At 34.7% G+C, this 23,135-nt stretch overlaps 1 protein-coding gene across 1 annotated transcript; it reads left to right on the top strand.

Annotated features, from left to right (window-relative positions):
- The first annotated feature begins 6,156 nt into the window (after positions 1-6,156).
- LOC130223525 (plexin-C1-like) lies at positions 6,157-20,864 on the top strand. The gene is made up of 15 exons (XM_056456365.1): positions 6,157-7,065; positions 7,148-7,273; positions 10,163-10,297; positions 10,536-10,636; positions 10,804-10,915; positions 11,021-11,168; positions 15,296-15,410; positions 15,513-15,606; positions 15,762-15,794; positions 15,873-16,006; positions 16,221-16,400; positions 17,890-17,998; positions 19,577-19,639; positions 19,823-19,984; positions 20,796-20,864. Exons 1-15 carry the CDS (start codon positions 6,157-6,159, stop codon positions 20,862-20,864), a joined length of 2,490 nt encoding a protein of 829 aa, XP_056312340.1.
- The last annotated feature ends 2,271 nt before the right edge of the window (positions 20,865-23,135 follow it).

The raw sequence follows: 23,135 nt of genomic DNA, 5'->3' as shown, positions 1-23,135 counted from the left end.
CAGTGTATCTCATCTGGGTGTCATTGGTCTTCTTTATCCCAGCGCTGTGATTGGTCACATGGAAGTGGATCACAATTAAAAATTCAGGTGAAGAAATGTGTCTCTTCAACCCAATGCTTTAATACATGCATATTGGGAAACAGATTAGAATTTATATTATATCGTTGTTGATCATTGCACTCACTGAATGGCTCAGAGTTCTCTCTCTTTTCCTACTATTTAGGATGCATGCAAGGATGTACTCTCTGGGTACAAAATAAGTGTAATACTGAATATTTATGGCCAGTTTTACAGAATAAAAATAAAAGTTTTCCTTTTTATTTGAAGAATTTGTTTCACTTTTAAGGACCAATTTTATTAAAATAATCAGCCGCTTTTAGTATTTATTAACAAATGATTTGTAACAATTAAAAAATTTTAAATATAAAAAAATATATATATTATGTACCTTTATATATTCACCCATTTACTTAAATAGATTGTGTGTGTGTGTGTGTGCGTGTGTGTGTGTGTGTGTGCGTGCGAGCGTGCGTGTGTGTGTGTCTTGGTCTTTTACCGGTGCATCCTGTTGTTGTTTCTAGGAGCCAGAGATTCTCTCTTTAGAGCTTTACAAGGTTTCTTTCCATGGCAGAAACGTTTTACTAAGAGGAAGGAACCTGGACTCTGTCACCAAAATCCATCTTAGGGGGATCTAGACTCTGTTGCTAAAGAGTGAGACAATCTCAATGTGTCTGTGTTCAGCGTTGTACTATGACAAATTACAAATACTCAAATAACTGTAATTGAGTGGTATTTCTCAGGAATTTTACTTTAGAAAGTATTTTTAAAAAATGTTCATCTTACCTTTACTTGAGCACATGTTAGTTGTCTATCTGTACTTTTACTAAACTATTTCCTTCAACCTGCAGTCACTATATGTTTTTTTGTTGTTGCTTTGATTGTCTAAGTGGAATAATCAGTCCCATGATTCCCATCCCATCAAACCACCCATAGAAAAAAATTCACATGGACACTTTACAAATGCAGCAAACATGTACAATTTACGATGTACAGTTTACAAGCATTAAAAGTGTCCAAAAAGACAATTAAGAGCTACTGTGGATGGCTACTGTATGATGACAGATATCATGAGAAGGCCTTAAAATAAAAACAAAATAACCACTGCACTACAGAATGTTACGTTTTCAGATACATTGAGGAAATTGCATGTTTTCCATCAGTGCTGCACAAGCTTGGTTTGCGGCGACAACTGCTGGACACTCGTAGCTTGTTAGTCAGGATTCAAATTGCATAACCTAAGCATTAGCTTATCATCACAGCTAGATTTTTGCCCCTAAGGTTACACTGCATGTAAACCAGCCTGCATTCTGTCAGCTTATTATAGGTGCACATGTTAATGAAATGTGCTCACTAAAGTAACCTAACATTTTAAATTTACACTCCATGAAGGAAATAATATTTAACTTAGAACTTTGAAACACCATTAATAGAAAATGGTAATGATGTAAGTTACATTTTCAAATTTTTAGGCTTTTTATTTTTAATACATTTGCAACAATTTCAAAAATCAGTTTTCACCTTGTCATTATGGGGTATTGTGTGTAAAATGTTGAGGAAATAAATTGATTCAATCCATTTTGGAATAAGGCTGTAACATAAAAAAATGTTGAAAAAGTGAAGCGCTTCCAACCATCGTCAATATAGTGCAAAGTAAGGCTTATCAATGAGTCCATCGTCTTACTTGGCCAGAGATCAGATTGCAGATGGCTGCGAAATGGCAGCAGAAGTAAAAATCAGCCACAGCCTTTAACAGAGCGAAGTCATGTAACACGTAGGGAAAGTAATTGACAAAATCATCCTGGAAAAATTAGATTGATTATAGGTTCTGAATGTTGATTTTGATTACTTTTCAGTTAATCGCCCAGCCCTAGTCCAAAGACATGCACCAGGTGAACTGGATCACCTAAACTGGTCATAGCGTATGAGTGTGTGTGTGAATGTGAGAGTGTATGAGTGTTTCCCTGTACTGGGTTGCACCTGGAAGGGCATCCGCTACGTACAACACATGCTGAAATAGTTGGCGGTTCATTCCACTGTGGCGACCTCTGATAAATAAGGTAATAAGTAGAATGAAAATGAATGAACAGAATTTTGATGAAACTTCTATATCTGTCTATCAGTTCTCAAACAGGAAATGTCCCACATGTAGTGCATGAGTTCTCATTTAGCAGTTGCATCCTGATATGCTCATATAACTGGTAAATGCTATTTAATAAACCACAACATACTTTATCACATTAAGAGCTAGCATGTTTTTGCTTCTTGCATGAGTCACAGGTTCCCTTTTGGTTTTGACACTTTTATTTTGAAGCTAGCTCTGTTCCTTTTTATTTTAAATATTTTTCCTACCTTGCTTTGCCTGCAAGTGTGTTCAAATACATTTGGTCGGAACAAGTTGTCAATGTAACTTTTCCGCATAAAAGGAAAAGAGCATTTAAATCCTCAATTAAAATGTTTAATAATCAGGTGTTTCTTTGTTTTTTGTGTTTTTAAAGATGTTGCTTATCAAACCCTTACTGTAAATATCATTATAATTATTCCATGATACATACACCTTTACACTTTTTATTGGTAAATGGAAAAATATAATGTAAATATTTTTAATCAAATTTACCACTTACTATTACACTTTTCTCACTATTACACTGTAAAAAATGCTGAGTTTCACACAATTTGTGTTGGGGCAACATGAAGAAATTAAGTTAACTAATTAGTTTTTGCAAATTTAAATGAATTGAACATGAATTGAATTGAACTGAAATGAATTGAACATTGAATGAAATGAATTGAACATTAGGTTGTCCCCCTAAACTCAAAAATTGTGTTTTATCTCAGTTTAAATAAGTAGTTTAAATAAACAACAAACGTCATTTTTTAGAGCGTAGTTTGTCTGATTTGTTATCATAGTGACAGATTATCATTACCTCTTCATTCAGTTTTGTTTTTGGTTGTTGTGTTTATGTATACTCTATGTAAAACTGCTGTGTTTTGTGTCTCTTTTCATATTAGTTCCCTAAATTCTGAATTGTTTTCATTGTGTAAAATAAATGTTGCATTTACTTAATTAACATTCTTGCCCATTAAGGCATAGTGGACATCGAATGTATTGAAGTATTTTCATCATCTCAGGCAATGTTGATTCATTCCCCCATCATGATGCCAGTGGACAATTAAGCTTGTCGCTAAATGTTGGAAACTCCACAGTAAACTGTGTGCATTATATCTCATACCATCCTGATCCAAAGTTCACTCAATTTTCCACATTTCAGGAGGCTGACAATCTACAAGTGTACATTCAGGGAAAGATTGATCAGACTCACTGAATAAACTGTTGTGTACTAACAGTGCTGTGCAGAGATGATAATAACTGTCCCCTCTACTTTCTCAGAAAAAGACAGATGAGTTGAATTTGAGTATGAGTGAGGTGAATGTGACGGGTCAACAGGGAGATCGGGAGTATGAGTGTGTTTTGGAGAGGATTGAATCCAATGCTATTATTTGTAAAATTAAAGGAGAAAGAGGAGCCGTCCCAGCAGTGGATTCACTCCATGTAAGTATGTTTTAACTGTTTTCTTACATACAGTAACTATAATCTGATAACTCAATAGATTACATTATTGGTTATTGGATAGGTCACAGTTGGGACTGTCACTAGTTTGGAGTCACAGTTCTAATTTCATGTTTAAACTGTTACTTTGCTAGATATTTTATTTTCCAAGAAGCTGCCCATTCACAATAAACGTCGCATTATGACAAAAATGATGTCACAGTATGACAATAAATGTCATATAAAATAAAATTCTACTAATACTGGTAACATTTAACACTGATTAAAGCACATATGTATGAGCATCTGATGTGCTCACTGTCATACTGTAGTTGTTCAAGCACTTTTTTTTCAGCCACAACGTTGCAGAAATAAAAACTGTCTAAATTTCTAAAATAAATAAATAGATAGAACTAAAATAAATAAAAACATGGACTACACAGCAAGCCTAACATAAAACATGACCCAAAGCTACATTGCAAAATAACAATTCATTGCTTATTTTGTTTTGCTGTTCCAATCAACATGGAGATTTACAAGTAAATACATCTCCTCTCATTGATTCTGACAATGTCACCCAACAAAACAGTTAGATTAAACCTCAAATCTTCAAATGCTTTTCAAATGAACATTTCTTTTTTGTTTTTTCAGATCAGTGTTGGGAATTCTTTTGTTCTCAGAATGGGAGAAGGTACAAAAAATGTCTGCCTCAGACATCAGAACCCATCTGATCAAGTTTGAAGAAGCAAAAGGAAACACTCTGACACCCAACTTCCACTGCAAAAATTGCTTATATAATACGCTTTATATGTATTATATCTATTGTCGTACCACTGTGCAAGTGTTATTCTAAGACGTTGAATTTGTTCTTATCTTTTTATATTACTAATGTTTAGCTTTAACAAAATTAAGACAATTTTTTGCAATCTGTTTTTTCTTACGTATAAATAACCATTAAAATGTCAAATTATTTGCAAACACTCTGGTCTTTACTTAAACAAGCACAGTAAAAGCACACTATTTCAGTGCACACACTTGCAGTCTCTTGAAACCGACCGTGTTCATTTTAAAATCCAACTCCAGTCTCATTTAGATTTTATAAAGCTGCAGTTATACAGCCTAATTCTTTTCCACAAATTATCAGTTCAATAAATGTTACATCTACACTGTAAAACCCAAAAAGTTAAGGTAACTAAAACTATTTGAGGAAACTGATTGCAACAAACCAAGTTCAAAAACGAATCCAAATGATTACTGTGAACTTACTCCATTTGAGTAAAAGAAGCAATTTGAGCACAGTAAACCCAATAAATAAAGAGAACTCAACTCAACTGAGTACTGTAAAACCCAATAGGTTAGGGCAACTCAAAACGTTTAAGGAAACCGATTGCAGCAAACCATTTGAGTTTAAAAATCTATATGAGTACTGTGAACTAGCTTTATTTAAGTTGACGTAATGAGGTATTTAATTAACTCATTGCCTTCAACACCGACTTCAAAACTCTTTTCAAATTTGTAGAATTAACTTTCAGTCACTTTTGAGTTAACTACACTCATTTCATTTGAGAAAGTTGACTGTTGGGTTTTACAGAGTAGTTATTGACTAATAAATTACGGCTAATAAAAAAGATGTAAGCTAGGGCTCAAGTAGCTCTTAAATTATTTGGTTATGAGTAAAAAATGTATGCTGTATATTGTATATGTCTATTTTGAGTTAAATAAATACATTGCCCCTGGTATATATACTTCACTATCATAAAGATAAAGGCTTTCAAATGTCCAAAGTTATTTACATATTACATATACCACCTAAATTTTTTCAAACACAAAATGCTTACCACTTTTTTGCTATACGCATATGGTACAACTTGTGCAAGCTGTGGTTAAAACCTTCTCACCTACCAATATGTGCAGCTGTTGCTGTGCAGACTTTTCTGTACCATTATTTTTAAATATTTTAATACTATAATATACAGAAATGTGCAAAGGCCAATTGTTTGTTACTTCTTAATTCAATTTAATACAATTTCAGTTAAATAACTTTTTCAGTTTCAACTAAAAATTCACATACACTTGATAGATAATGAAAGAAAACAAATGATGAATGACTGCCAAAACTCGAAAGATTTCCCATGGATAACCTATTATTACATTTTATTCATCAATTTTCTATTATGAAAGAATAACTTTTTCAAACGATAACTCTGGCAGAAACTCATAATTATTGCACTGATGAGCCCAGAAATAGATAAATATTCACAAAACTATTACTCATAGTTTGAGACACAATCCATCAGACTGAAAAAAACAAAACTACAGTACATAATGACTATAGGGTAAAAGTTAAATTATGTTACTAATTTAGCTAGTTTGACCTAAGCATTAGAAACAATTTATCTGTAGGTTTAAATCCTTCCCCCTCATCTCACCACACAGCTTTCACTTGCATCAATTCATTTGCAGACGCATTTGAGAGAATTTGATCACTGTGACAAGATCTCATCAATTACTCCAACAGACCAACTAAGCTACACATTCAGATATTTAAAATGAGAGGACACTTACTTGGAATACTTGTACTTCTGAAACACTGCATCTGCAATGATGTGCATGATTTTAATGAAGATATCAATGACTTTATAATCGGTAACGGTAAGTTGTTTGTTCTTACCGGCCATCAACTGCAACAGATGAGACACAATCTTCTTTTAGAGGAAAGCAAGGAAGCCCCTAATACTAATCCAAACAGAGTCAACATTCTGGTGCCTTTTGACAACAACAACACCCTGATAACATGCGGGACTTTTAATAATGGATACTGTGAAATTCTTGATATAAATGATATCACAAAGAGTATTTACTACGAAAGTGGCAAATCAATAGGACTGCAAGAGAATGAGAAATCTGTTGCATTCATAGTGGATACAAGCAGCAGTAAATACCTTTTGGTTGGGAAAAACAACAACATTGCAAGACCTCAAGATTTCCCGTATCCTGTTGCTACATTGTGGAACACTTTACAGACTCAGGCAGGTGGGATTTTCTCTAATATTGAAAAAGGATTGACACCCTCCATTCAGACCACCGCAAGAGAAGTGGAGTTTGTTGATGGATTTCAGAGAGATTCGTCCTCACATTTGTACTTATTTGTCAACACAAAGACTGACTCTGAGAGGAAAGTTCATGTCCTGTGGATGGACAGCTCTAAAAGAACAAAGAGTGAAATCTTCAAATCTCTTCAGTCTGCAGTGATAAAGTGCTGCGGTGATAAAGCTCATCCAGTGCTGGTCTCCTCTGCTCTTATTCCCTCAGAGAACGCTGTTATTTGGGCAGGAGTGTTCAGTGCACAGGATCAGCAGGGCCCGGAGAACACCGCGCTGGCTCTCTACGACATCAGCCACATTCAAGGCAGAGTCAAAGAGTTCTGTGCTCAGGGAGAACAAACATGTGGTTCTGAGGTTGGAAATTGAGTCACAGATGCTTTGTTCATGATAAAACTTATTTTCACTGTTCACTAAAGTCACAAAATTTGTGTTTCAGAGTGGTAGTGAACTTCAGCCGTTCTCTGTGGTCTTCAAGTCCAGCTCAATGTCATCAGTAGCAGCAGTTAGAAATGGATCCTGGATTTTGTTGTTCATGGGAACCAGTGATGGTCAACTGATAAAGGTCTGTCTCATGTCTTATTTTCTCTACTTTCTTAAAAACAATCCTCCCTAGTAAAAGAAAAGGCCATAACACTAATTGTGAAAACTGCACTGCTGCAGTTACACTGTGGTAAGACACAAGTTTCGTCATTAGAAACATAGTTCAGTAATTTGGTGTTTCCCAATTCCATAGTTCCAATGAACATCCGCAAACTGCATTGCAAACTTATGCGTTTGCAAGTACTCCTCTAGAGTTGTAGTTAGAAGCATAGTTCCTGGCTGTGTTCTATTCTGAGTTATCACCCCACCCCCTTGCACATTGAATGATAAAAAAAAAAGCTTATCTCTCTCACGTGTAATTTGTATTCAGTTATTTTTATTCAGATTTAGTTATTTTAACTTCAGATTTAACAATTGCACTCCCTTTGTAGTGCACTTTAAAAAACCTTATGCCATTATGAACATGAAAATTAAAAGCTTGTGAAAACAAAACAAAATGCAGGATATACGTTAAAATGCTTTTCATTTATAGCAGCCTATTTAAATGTATTTGTGCTGTATACGACATATAGGCGACAACATTTCTTCAGAGGTTTGAGTGTGTCAAAGTTGTAAAAGTCGACTTTTAAATAAAACTAAATAAAAAATAGAAAATGTAATCATTATAATAATAATAATGTCAATATTCAAATGTAATATACTGTAGGTGACAAACAATTGAAAAGTTATTGAAAATTAAATTAAAAAAGTTATTGAAAATCATTATTTGACCACATATCTGGTGTCATGGGGGTGCAATGGGTAGCACGATCGCCTCACAGCAAGAAGGTCGCTGCTTCGAGTCTCGGCTGGGTCAGTTGGCATTTCTGTGTGGAGTTTGCATGTTCTCTTTGTGTTTGCGTAGGTTTCCTCCGGGTGCTCTGGTTTCCCCCACAGTCCAAAGACATGTGGTTTAGGTGAATTGAATAGGCTAAATTGCCTGTAGTGTATGTGTGTGAATGCAAGATTGTATGGGTGTTTCTTAGTGTTGGTTTGCGCCTGGAAGGGCATCTGCTGCATAAAACATATGCTGGATAAGTTGCCGGTTCATTCCACTGTGGCAACCCCAGATTAATAAAGCCAAAAAGAAAATGAACGAATGACCATATATCTAATTTTTATATAATTGGTCTATGTGTTAGATATTGTAATAGGTTTACTTTTTAGAATAGAATATGTAATTCTCGATAATGTTTGTAATATATATGTATATATATATATCTATATATATATCTATATATCTATATATATATATATATATATATATATATATATATATATATATATATATATATATATATATATATATATATATAGATATATATAGATATATATATATATATATATATATATATATATATATATATATATATGGGCTGCACGATATTGGAAAAATCTGATATTGTGATATTTTCTTTTTCTGCGATACATATTGCGATATAAATAGTTTCAAAAGATAGCTTGAATAGCTCTATTTGACGGTTTTCTGGAGAGTCTAACAGTATTTAGGTACATAAATTGAGCTCTTCTTACTTTGTTTTGTCTTGTTTCTACTTCAAAATCTCAAAAAATTGTAAAAATATTGTTTAGTTTTCACAATCAGAAGAAATAAGTGGAAATTAAGAGTTTTTCCCAAAAACAAGCTAAATTATCTGCCAGTGGGGAAGTGAAATAATCTTGTTTTCATTTTGATATGTAGATAATTGGATATGTAGATAGACTAAAATTCTAAGCAAGAAAACTTTTTTGCATACAATTCTGCAGCTCCTGGTCAACTATACTGCAGACTCCACATTGCACATCTTTGCGATGTGTCTATTGCGGATGTGCACATTGCGAAATCGATGCTGAAACGATATATTGTACAGCTCTAATATATATATATATATATATATATATATATATATATATATATATATATATATATATATATATATCCGTTAATATGTTTCGGATGTCAGTTAATATGTTTCAGTTAATATATTATAATGTATTATTGTAGTTTATTATATTTTAATGTAATAATAATGTTTTTATCAAAATACTGTATTAAAAGAATTGTATGCATGTGCTTGTAAACAACATAAATAGTACAAAAAATTATAATTGAATGTAGATTTTCTATTAAAAAAAAGTTGTTACTCTTTTAGAGCATTACATATTTTAACTAATGTGGTTCAAATGATGGATCTGCGACAGAGTAGCTATGGTTTTGGAAAACACTTGTCACAACATCATTCATTTCCCAAACAATGCCTCATACTATGGTAGTTCAGCCACGAGTTAAGTCATTTGGAATCCATGGTTTGGAATCACCAGATTTCCTACTAATAAGAAATTTGTGCATAGAATCATTTATTTTATTTTTTTAGCAGCACTCACATCTCATTGACTGTTTTTTTTTTTTTTTTTTCATTTTGCCAATTAATTTATTTAGGATAGTATTAGTCATATATAAAGCACATTGCACAAATAATACTGCAAGTAAAGAACAATCCATGAGTATGCATTTTGTTTTTTGAATGAATGATGTGAGGTAAGACTTTACAAGAAAAGCATTTATCTGAATGAATTAAAGATAGACATAAAGAAGGATTTTGGGTGTAAATAGGACCAATACTAGGCTTGCTGGACTGAGGACATTTCTCTAGGGTAATATATTAGTAGTTCACTTTATTCTACAGCTTTTAAACTTGTCATTTCATTCAGTGTGAGTGTGATGTTAATTTGCCATTGTTTCCCAAATATACCAATGTGATGTATTTCAATATGTCGAACGGTTTGGCAATTCTCAGATATTCAGATCTGATTCGGCGACGTGAATAAAACACCACAAAAATGGTTTGGATAATAATGCTATTTGTGTTTGTAGCTTATGTTGGATGAGAATTACAGACCAGGCTGTCCAATAGTGTTGTACAAATCTGACTATGAACGAGCAGTGTTTCCCAGAATGCAGTTTGATCCAGTAGATTTCAAACACATCTACATCGCTCTGAGGAAACAGGTGAGCTTTAATTTACGATTACAATATAAAGTGTAACACAATGTAAATTGGAAATTATGTAACTTTTGAAATTTGTAGCTTGTTCATGATCACGGATATAGATTGTATTTAAATTATGGCAACACTGTAGGTTTGATATCATTCTTTAGATTGTTATCAAGCTCTCTCTCTTTTTTTCTGAATTTAAAACTTATGTGAACGAAATATTGAATGTTTTTTGCTCATGATTATGATATAGATAAGAAGAGTGCCTGTGGTTAACTGTGCTAAATATAGAATTCTGAAAGACTGCAGATCTGCTCTTGATCCTCTCTGCGGCTGGTGTGCGAAAACACTGAGGTAAACTTTCTATCTGTTGAACATTAAGATTGATTAATGTGCAGAAATGAACGTGCTAACTATTTTTTACTATCTACTCAATATGTTATACCTTTTTTTTAAGCAGCTATTTATTGTTAAAAGTAGTTCTAAACACTAAATGATATACTGTATTTCTGCTTGTCTAGATGCTCCACCCTAGATGAATGCTCAAATGCTTTATGGATGTCCAGCCCAAAGGACTCTTTCAAGGAATTACTAGTTTCTTTTCAGCTTTTTGAAGAGAAATCTTCCAGAAAGGTATTATATTTGTTTAAAATGTAGCTATTTTTAATAGTTCCATTTGGAAACATTTAAAAGATATCAATAATGTATTTTGACCAGCTATTGCCCTCTCCTCTACAGTTTACTCTCCATCTTGCATTGAGTCTGGAGAGCACAGGAAATCCTGCCTTCTCATGTGTGTTCAGCTGTGGAGGTGTGAACCTGTGTGATGGGTCTGATCTGACTGCAGTTTTCCCAAAATGCTCTTGTACTTTTTCTGTACAGCTACTGCATAGTGAAGGTTGGTTGTCTCATGATTTCATTGGTGTAGCTTATGCTTAAATGCATTGAATGTGTACACGTAAAAATTACACTAAAACTTCAAAAGTATATTTAAAATACAGATATTGCATATTATATACACATTACATATATTTATATTAATAGAACACTTGAAAATCAATCATGAAATCAAAATGTACTCTTCTTATTTTTATATGTAAATAATAGTGCTTGTTATAAACAATTTGTGCACTTTATTAATCACCATTTGGTATTTGCCCTCATAATTTTGAATCAAATACCACAACCTTCTCTCACCCCATCAAAACGATCTTTCTTTACTTCCACATACAGGAATACCTTTCGGGCGGGGCTATCAGTCCTTTAGGGCGGGCCTATAAGGACGTGTCTAAGTTCTGCACTGCCTTGGTTTGAGCAAAAATGATATGATTCTGTCTGTAAAACGTTTTTAATGATGTTTTTCTCATCATCATTTTTCATCTAAAAATATTTTGCTCCAGAGGGTGCCAACAGTGATTCCAGTCGATAATAATCCTCCACAACTGAGTGCAAACTGGAATTCAAATCTTCCTCGATTTTGTTAGCAATGCCCATTTTTTCCAACGATCCAATCAGTTCCCAAAGGACAAAATCATGCACTGCATTTTTTTTCTCATTTCAAAACCGTTTCAAATGTATTTACGTCACTATAGGTGAAAAATAGAACAAGCTTAACTTCTTTTACAACTTTTAAAAGTGCAATTTGTAATAATGAAAACATTGTTTGTTTTATATAAGCAAATTTTTTCAAGCGCACAAAAGTTGATGTGTTGACCAAAATACTAAAGTGCTTGATTTAAAGAGCCCATATTATGGATTTTTGAAAATGCCCTTCCATGTAGTGTGTAACACAGCTCTAAGTGAAGTGAAATATCCAGCTAAGGCTTAAATCTGTAAGTGTACAGTGTTTAAAACTATTGATTCATCTATAAAAGAGTCGACTCATAGTGCTTCAAACGAGTCGTCTTGATAACGAGTCATTAGGTGTTTCGTGATGACGCAGCTACGAAACACAAGTAGTTGGGCGCGCAAACCCGGGAGATTTGAAACCTGCGGCCCCGCCCACTAACAGAAAAAAAAGTCTCACACACACACACACAAACAGACACCGGTTGAATGAAGTCACGCTGTGCAGATGGATATTATTGAGTCTAATTAAAGAGGAAACCTCAGCATTATAGCCCAGCCTTGAGCAGTTCTGAGTGCTTATGAAAACTATATGCTTACAAAGAAGACTTCTTCAGTTTGTTAAAGGAAGGATTAGTGAGGACTGTCTGAACATGGATCAGTGGATCATGGATCAGTTTCTTCCCCCATTTCACCAGTGTAAGTACGTGCGATTAAAATTATTGCCTCGTTTACTCTAGCTTGCAAATTCTGTATTTAGTTGTGTTTTGTTACTTGTAACCGCGTGTGCTGTATCAGGTTAACTCTTTATATTCTCATATCGCGTGTAAAGCCACGTTGAAAACGCGACGCGTGCCGCTTTGATTACGGATCGTCAGCTGTTTACACACATGCAACGGTCAAGTAATGTGTGTGTGTGTGTGTGTGTGTGTGTGTGTCTCCTCGTGTGTGTAACGCACGGGTATTCGCGGATATAACTGAGCGCCGCGCCGCCTCAATTCAGCCGCTCCTCTATGGACGCGCCGGCCCTGTGTGTGTGTGTGTCTCCTCGTGTGTGTAACGCATGGGTATTCGCGGATATAACTGAGCGCCGCGCCGCCTCAATTCAGCCGCTCCTCTATGGACGTGCCGGCCCTGTGTGTGTGTGAGTGTAACGCACGGGTATTCGCGGATATAACTGAGCGCCGCGCCGCCTCAATTCAGCCGCTCCTCTATGGACGCGCCGGCCCTGTGTGTGTGTGTGTCTCCTCGTGTGTGTAACGCATGGGTATTCGCGGATATAACTGAGCGCCGCGCCGCCTCAATTCAGCCGCTCCTCTATGGACGTGCCGGCCCTGTGTGTGTGTGAGTGTAACGCACGGGTATTCGTGGATATAACTGAGCGCCGCGCCCTCTCTATTCAGCCGCTCCTCTATGGACGCGCAGGCCCTGTGTGTGTGTGCGTGTGTGTGTGTGTGGGTGTGTGTGTGAAAAGAGCAAGAAGACTGTGACTAGGAGATCTCCTCGCCAGTTCTTGGACTTTTTGCTCAATAAAATAGTTAGTCGTCAGTATTTTCTAGTCCATCGTCTGTGTTTACATTCACCCACTGGCAGCCAAAATCCACTATGAAGCGTGTATGCACTGTGACTACTTTTATATTGTAGATTAGCAGCTGGGCATTTCACTCTGTCTCGCGCTGAAGCCTGTCACTGTCGACCAATCGCAGCAGGCTGTCATCGGTCCAATCAGCGCAGATTAGCTTCGCGCTGAGGATGGGTTTGGGAACAAATGAATCGCTGAACGATTCATATGTGAGTCGCTGGGATAATTAGGTAAAAATAAATGCAGATTATAACACCATGAAAGTGTTTTTTGACCTTGCATGCATATTAGACTGTTGTTGGAGACCCTTACAACCTAAATATGACCCTATTTCATGTATAATATGGGCTCTTTAAGTAAAATGTACTGTACAACATATAGGCCAAAGATCCAAAAGACTATGGTATGAATTTTCTACCCTTGATGTTTTTTTTTTATTATACCATGTGTGTATCTGTATGACAGTAGTGAGTAACCACAGAGCAACCGTACACTTCACTTCCTACAATTTTATTTTGCTCTCTCAGCCTAAGTCTAAAGCGCATGGTGCAAAAGCATTAAGGGCATGTCCAAATCCACGTCTGCTATTTTAAGTATGGAAAAATACACTTTGCATCGTGGCGCATTGTCTAACAGGGTTGTGCTTATTCTCTTAATGAGTTATGGGTGTGTTTTGAGCATAACATGCATTAAACCAATCAGACTCTCATCTCCCATTCCCTTTAAGAGTCAGTAGTGTCGCGCCATGGCACATTTGTTATTTAAATGATGGACTTTGTGAATGGAAAAACTGAACGCTTCACCAGAGAGAAAACAGTTAAACAGACTATCTGCAGAGTGAGGATAAAGAATGAGCCTCCTCCATTCGCCCTCTTTACTTTCTCTTTGCTTTACTTTTTAATTTACTCCTTTACTTGCGTGGATAAGGGAAACGGTGTTGTACACACTCCACTGAAGACATCCATCAGCCTACATATTTAATTTAGTTTGTTAAGCGCAAAGATTTGTTTCAAAACTATTACTAAATTCAGTTCTAATTTCCAGCAATGAAGAGTGGTCAAAAACTTAGTTATATCCAAACACATGTCCTATGCCCCATATGGTCCAAAACCCGAGAGGTGGACAAATCTAAGCTTGTTTTTATCAAAACAAATATAAATATGCATATAATAAATAATACTAATGATAATAATAACAATATACAAAAGCAAATTGTGATAAACTGAAAAAAGTTCACCGGACATGAAGAAAGCATGGAGGCAGTGGTTTTTATATTTATGTAAAAAATAATCATTTTCTAATATTTTAATCCTTTTTTTTTCATTTGTAAAGATGTTTGCGAATTGCTATAGATCCTGTGTGTATTAAGCAATGTGTAAGCGAGGCGCATACTCTGCACTGGACTTTAGACCAGCTTTCAGCTGGTCAATTGAGCAGTCTATTTTAGTTCTTCAAAATAGCAACGCACCAACAATGCGCCTTAACACACCTCCTTTATAAACCAGAACACCCATGAGTCCACAAAACAGCGCAAAACGTGAAAATTAGGGTTGCATTGGTCTAAAAATAACAACAAATCGTGCCATACAGGTCTTGCGCCTTATTCCGCTGGGTGTATGATAAGATCCTAAGTCTCCTAACTAGCTGAAACTGAATATACATTTAATAATAAAGCATGTCAAATGAAGAGAACCACTTTTAAAAATATTTCCTACAAAAAATACACGCTTAAATAAACCTGGTAAATTTTAACAAAAAAAAATGTATATAAATTACAAGGAACATTTGCCACTTTCTTTAAAATTGTCTTCCAAATGTATTTTTTTAAGAAAGTCATTCTGATCTCTTTTTTCATATTATCTATACAGGATTAAACGTCTCAGCATTAGTAAATATTGAGAATCAGAAAATCACAGAGATGCTGACATTGGCAAACTGTGTGAATATCACAGATAATTCAACCAGTCCTCCTTATACACAGTAAGAAGTCAATATAAAGTGTCTTAAAATATAGCATAATGTATTTAATGTATTTCAGGTATATGAGTTTTAAAGTCGCATTGTAACACTAAATAAACACAGGTGTGTGCAGTGTATCTCATCTGGGTGTCACTGGTCCTCTACAACCCAGACATGTGATTGGTCAGATGGACTTGGACCACAATTACATATCTGGGTGAGACAAAGTATAATTTAAAATATATGGTTATCTGAAAAAACGCTTGGTAATCATGCAGAGTCAAGATGAAGCTAATTTATTGTTGAAAGCTGAAATATGAATGCAGACTAAAGCAAATCAGAAAAAAGACATTAAATGCTTCTATTCTTTAGGATGCATGTAAGGATCTACTCTCCAAGTATGAAGTAAGTGTCATGTAGAAGAGCTCAATAAAATGTTCAAACACCTTGCATATCATGAAACGTTTTTTTGTTTTCTCGTAGGAGCCAGAGATTCTTTCTTTAGAGCACCACAAAGTTTCTTTTCATGGCAGAAACAATGTTTTACTAAGAGGAAGAAACCTTGACTCTGTCACCAAAATCCGTATTCAGGGGGATCTGGACTGTATTGCTAAAGAGTGAGACTGTTTGTCTGTGTTTAGTAATGTTCATTAAATGAATGTGTGTATATTAAGATAAATTATAGGATATTTGTGCATGTGTTTGTCTTTTGAGTAAATTAGTAAAAGCAAATATTAATTATTTCTATTAATTCATAGTGTCAATAGAGGGTTAATGTATTTTCAGTTCTGCTGTATCTAACTGTTCATGTGCATGATTGTTTTCCTCCAGATCTCCAGTTTTTGATCGCTCCAGTGACACTTTATTGTTGAACATTCCTCCCAGTGAAACTAAAGGAACAGCGAAAATGTGTGTTGTTACTCCTGATGACCGTTGTCATGGTAACAGCATCATCACTTACAGTTCCCTGCCAAGCTGCACAGAAATACAGCCAAATTACACCTGGTACAGGTAAGATCATTTTCGACCACAGTCAAAGCCTTTTATACGCAACAATAAACATATTTTGAATTATTTGTGTAGGGGAAAAACAAAAAAGAAAGAATTGAATTTGCATTTGATCTGATCATAGACGAAGATGTATGCACAAGCTCAGAAACTTGTCATATTAGGTTTCTTTTATTGTACTTTACGAAACAAAATTAAATTTTATTTTAAAAATTGAATACAATTTTAAAGTATTTTATTCTACTTAATTAGCTTTGCAGTATTAAAACTTTAAGATACAAGTAGAAGCTCAACTACAGCTTTGATTATCCACCTTTTTCCTATGCCCCATAACGCTTTACATGAATTAGGAGAGTCACTTTCGATAAACTGGGAACAATCAGTTAAGTTTTTAAAATGTATGAGTCCAACCCATAATGTAAAATGCAGTGCTCACGTGTGAAAAAAATTGCAGTATTCAGTATTGCAGTAAAGATATTGTAATTCCCTAGTTTGTTGTAGCATGTATTCAGTTATGTAATTACCAAGCAAAACTTTTCATAATGTGCAATATTTTATGCATGCAAGTATCGCTGGTCTCGCTCTCTCTTATGCTTTGTCCTAAATCGACTACGGTATGCTTAGTGGTTGGCCAGCAGCGTGCAGAAATTACACTTATTACTAAGCCATACACTGAAAACAATTATTCAAAGATGATTCCTTGGATTTACAAAATTTTTTCACGTTAAGTGGTTGTAAACAATTTATTTGGGCTGAATTTAAACAAACAAATTAAGTTGAACATTGCTCAATTTAATTTGTTTGTTTAAATTCAACACAAATAAATTGTTTGCAACAGTTTTGCATGCAACACTTTTTTCAGTGTACTTACATGCTCTTTCAGACCAAATATTTAAAGTAGCATGGTAAACAATATAGGGAGCAGGTCACAGGTTGTCATTGTTCAAAAATGAACCAATGTAAATATAAAACCAACTTCAGCTCAGTAAAGCAGGCGGAATAGCGCTACTTTAATCATGTTTTGTTGTTAAAATACATAAAAATCTACATTATCAATGCTGTAAAAGCTACCGTATGAAACCAAAAATAGTCACATCAATCTTTGACCAGAAGATTTCATTTATCCCCTGTATAGTGTACTTTGTGCCATTAAACAAATTACAATTATTTAAAATAGAATGAAAACTGAGTGTAACAGATTTTATGTTGAATGCTTTATATACTGTCAACATTTGAAGTGGATCAAAATGTCTTCAAAGTTGTACTAAAACTATTGAACAAAACCCATCCTTGTCTAAAGATATATTTTTTTCCGATCAAATAATCTAAGGATCATTTTGAAACAAATTTTTGAAATTCATTTTGTTCACATGTTGACTACTACAGTATACTACGCTGAAAATATTATTTTATACCATATATTTCTGAGCCTTGATTCTGGTGTGCTATTTTTTTATGTCATTACATTATTTTGTGTTATTTCTCAATGCAGTGGTGGAAGAAAAATACATGTTCGTGGAAGTAATATGGAACTTGTGGAATCAGTTATTTTTGAAGACCCTGGGGATCAACTTCAAGCACAATACGACCCAAACACAGGGGTGAGATTTGTTTTTAATAAATCCTAGCTAACTGGACTTTATATGACCTATTGTGTTATGAACACATGTAGTGCATACGTTCTAATGTGTTGTTAATTTGCTACGTTAATTGTTTAATAAACTGACTGTTGATATTTATTATTAATTCAAACTGAACTGTATTTATTGTATTCCCAGAAAACAAGTATTATGGTCATATTTTCTTTCTCTCTAATTTTCAGAATGTGTGGTTTCTCTCCCCCCGGTTTCCCAGTTCATATAGCTTGAAGGTAGGGCTGTGCAATTCATCAACATTCAATTTCGATTTTGGCATCTGCACAACCAGCACATGTAAAGTCATAGCTTAAAGCAGGGGTCACCAATCTTGGTCCAGGAGGGCCGGTGTCCCTGCAGGGTTTAGCTCCAACTTGCCTCAACACAGCTGCCTGGGTGTTTCAAATATACCTAGTAAGACCTTGATTAGCTTGTTCAGGTGTGTTTGATTAGGGTTGGAGCTAAAATCTGGAGGACACCGGCCCTCCAGGAACAAGTTTGGTGACCCCTGGCTTAAAGGAACACTCCATTGTTTTAAAAAAAAAAGCTCATTTTTACAAGTCCATTTTAAATCCATTCAGCCGATATCTTGTTCTGGCGAGGTCACTTATAGCTTCGCTTTGCTTAGCTTAGCATGATTAATTGAATCAGATTGGAGCATTAGCATTTCTCTCAAAAAAACTCAAAAAAGAGTTTTAAAAAGCCTTAAATTATGCGCTACAAATGTTCCAGCATAGTGGCGTATTCAAAAACTAATGTCCTGTGCTAATGAGGGAGAGATAGTCCCTAATGGGCAAGACTTTTCCACACTGATGACATGTACAAATGGAGAACGTCAAAGTTATTCTGCAGACTGTGAGATGATTATATGAACAATAAACTTAATACATTTTTACCATCAGAAGCTGGTTATAGTCACAGACTGTTGCTCCACAACTGTGTTTAAACCCCTCATAAAAGTAAATTTTGCATAATAGATATCATTTAAAGCACAGTTTGTTTCATTCAGTCATTTCCTTTGGCTTTGTCCCTTTATTAATCAAGGGTCGCCACAGCGGAATGAACCTCTAACTTATCCAACATATGTTTTACACAGTGGATAGGGCATCCAACTGCAACCCAGCACAGGGAAACATCCATACACATTACACACTCATTCACACTGGCCAATTTAGCTTATACAATTCACCTATAGCGCATGTCTTTGGGGAAATCGGAGCACCCGGAGGAAACCCACGCCAACATGGGGAGAACATGCAAACTCCACACAGAAATGCCAACTGACCCAGCCGGGACTCAAACCAGCGACCTTGTTACTGTAAGGTGACAGTGCTAATCACTGAGCCACCGTGTCACTCTTGTTTCATTTGTACATTTTTATTCTTTTCCATGATTTTGGAAACTCTTTGTTAGTTTGTTACACATTAAATAATTGTTATTACAATTTTGGCCAAATAATCATGATTATGATTTTTTCCCCTAATCGAGCAGCCCTCATTGAAGGTTGGAAACTCTATTTTGTCCTGTGGACAATTGTCTTTGAAGAGTCTAACATTCACCGGATTCACCACATTTCAGGTGGCCAATGATCTACAAGTGAACATTAAGGTGAGCTTAGTGATACAGTGAGTGTAACATCAGTGTACAGTTTACTCAATTTTAGCATGAGTGTTGGATTCATGCATGTCTTTACAGAGCCCTGGTTATTTCTTATACTAAACACTATAATGACAAGTCATCAACATGTGAAATTCACAACCTTCACCAAATCCTACATTCTCTCTTTCTCAGAAAAAGGCAGATGAGTTGAATTTGAATATGAGTGAGGTAAATGTGAAAGTTCTCCATGGTGATCTCAAGTATCAGTGTGTTGTAGAGAGAATTGAGTCTCGTTCTGTTATCTGTACGGTTAAAGGAGAATCAGGAACAGTCCCAGGAGTGGATTCACTCGAGGTAAGTCTGTTTTTAAAAGATATACAGTTGAAGTCAGAATTATTAGCCCCTTTGAAATTTTCCCAGTATGTCTGATAATATTTTTTCCTCTGGAGAAAGTTTTATTTTTTTATTTCGGCTAGAATGAAAGTAGTTTTTAATTTTTTAAAACCATTTTAAGGTCAATATTATTAGCCCCTTTAGGCTATATATTTTTTTTTCGATAGTCTACAGAACAAACCATCGTTATACAATAACTTGCCTAAATACCCTAACCTGCCTAGTTAACCTAATTAACCTAGTTAAGCCTTTAAATGTCACTTTAAGCTGTACAGAAGTGTCTTGAAATATATTATTTACTGTCATCATGGCAAAGATGAAATAAATCAGTTATTAGAAATGAGTTATTAAAACTATTATGTTTGGAAATGTGTTGAAAAAAATCTTCTCTCTGTTAAAAAGAAAATGGGGAAAAAAATTAACCGGGCTAATAATTCAGGGGGGCTAATAATTCTGACTTTAACCGTATATGCTAAGTTTAACATCTGTAATTAGCCAAATTTATAAACAGGATAATTCATTCTTTGTCATTTCAGATCACAGTTGGGTATGATGAAACTTCTCTCAGAGGACAGGGCCCAGCGTATTTGGTGCTTTTTTCTGTAGCATTTCCTTTCATATTCTCATTGTTTATTCTTATCTTTTGTATATTGTTATTCATTTTCCGAAATTAACACAGTATCTCAAATATTTTACCGGTTAAGTAAACACAAACATCTAGATGTAATCAATTAAATTATGCTGTAAAGTCCTGCTAAACATCATCTCTCAGACTCTCACCACCTACACAGTGGAGCTGTTGTCCAGACAGCAGGTGGCGCTTAATACTCATTTATTATGATTCACTGTAAAAACAAAGCTCTTACAGAAGTCTGTTATTTGGTAGTGTAGTACAATTCCTTTGTAGATTTTATAGTAACTTTTCATTTTCTCTCTTGTTAATCTTACATTTTACTCCAACTGTGTTATCCTATTATATACTGTAATATACTGTAAAACAGAAAAATCGCAAATAAACATTTTATTATACTAATTTCAACTTAAAGTTCTTTTTGCTTATAAGTTTGCATGACTAAGCTATTAATCTTTTTCTCGACAATAATATAATAACATAAATAACATATAAAAAGGCTATCTTTAATGTATAAATATGCTTTCTTGGCACAGTGATCAAAATATATGCATCATCGTATGTAAAAACTATCAATATAATGATCCCTTACAAACGTGCCATTATTGTAATCACTTTTGATTATGCATCATGTTACCTTGAGTATTCAAAAGTCTAGAAGATTCTTACTGGGAAGTTTATAAAAAACACGATGAAACAATGAAAAACTCTATGCTCTAAGCCTAACAATGGCACATTTGATGTTAGACGTAGTTTCCCTATTATTCTGCTAATAGAGTCACTGTAAATTACCTCTGAAAGGATGGTACAGCTTCAAAGAACTCAATTTACTACAATTATTCTGGCAGAAAAGCATCACTAGAGCGCTGATGATAGAGCCCACAAATACACAGAGATACGCACTTACACAATTACAGCTCATGCTTTGAGACACAATCCATCAGACAGTGATAAAAATAAAGGTATGGAGAGACTGCTATCGCTATAGCAACAAGACAGACCGCATTCTTGAGTTCTTTGCTCTTGGAAAGATCAATACAACATCCAAGTTCTAGGAAAACGGAAGCATTTTCCAATATACTGTGGGTACAAGCCACTTTTTTTTGTTTGTCATTGTTTTGCAGATGATTTGGAGTCTTGAATTTAAAGTTTTAATTTTATTTCTGTAAATTCAATCAATTAATAATTTATATACTGTACATTGACCACATTTACTCAAAAATCTACTCATTCATGTTTAATCATATTTATTTACAGTAGATCTTTAAGGAACTTATTTGATTGAGTAATGCAGACATATAAAATAAATATGAATGAAATATAAAACTTGTTCCAAAAAGTAATGATTACAGGCCCAGCGTAAAATAATGCTTTGTACTTTCAGGATTGCAACTTTCTCAAGATGCTGTTAGTCATCTTTCTGTCTGAATCCTTATAATAATGTGTAACATTGCGCGCATTTAAATGATGAAAAAGTATTACCGTAAACAATGTATATTTTGCGACACCACAATATAAACTAGAGCATTATATGAAATGATAGACTTTGTATTTTGTCCATACTATATATCGTCATGTTGCATACACTGTGAAAATTGCTGTAACTTTTTACAGTATTACTGGCAATTTTGTTTGCCTGTAATACAGTAAATTTTACAAGTGCACTTTAAAATAACAATTACAATTTAGCTGTAGATTTACAGACTAATTGTAATTATTAATTTATAGTGTGCTTGTGAAATTGACAGTCTTATTGGCAATTTTTACAGTTTTACGGGCAAAATTTGCAAGCGCACTGTAAATTGTAAAGTAGTTTTACAGCACAATTGTAGTTTGCCTGTAATACTTTAAATTGCCAGTAATACTATGATTTACAGCAATTTTTTACAGTGTAGCTCTACTTTGAACACAAACAGTACTCATATGAACAGAGTATAAACAAAACAAATATGGCATCCAGGGAGCTTATATCACCCTGAATGGGTTTAATTTGACATAACAACCAGCTGAATATGCATTATCCCACTTATTACATGGCTTTTTCACGTAAATAAGGACACAAAATATTGATTCAAGTTCAAATATTGGGCTCATAAGCCCAGTTTCATGAAGAAAGCTGTTGCTTGATAGTGGCAAGTTCAAGCTAAATGTTATTTTAGGGATGCAATACAGTTATACGACTTATTACAAGGCATATGGGGACCAGAGATACTGATGAGGGATGAAACTTTTGCACACTTTACAATCCATAACAGTGTAAAAGACGATCATGACTAGACAAGTGGCGATATTCTATAATACAATATATTGTGATGATACTGTTATTCATTCATTCATTTTCCTTCCAGTAGTCTCTTTATTCATCAGGGGTCGCCACAGTGGAATGAACCGCCAACTTATCCAGCATATATTTTACAGTGGATGCCCTTCCAGCTGCAACCCAGTACTGGGAAACATCCATACACACTCATTCACACTCAT

The sequence above is a fragment of the Danio aesculapii genome, chromosome 4 (genome assembly GCF_903798145.1).
Source record: "Danio aesculapii chromosome 4, fDanAes4.1, whole genome shotgun sequence".
Lineage (NCBI taxonomy): Eukaryota > Metazoa > Chordata > Actinopteri > Cypriniformes > Danionidae > Danio > Danio aesculapii.
Note: the sequence above shows the minus strand (reverse complement) of the source record. Positions and strands in the feature narration are given on the sequence as shown.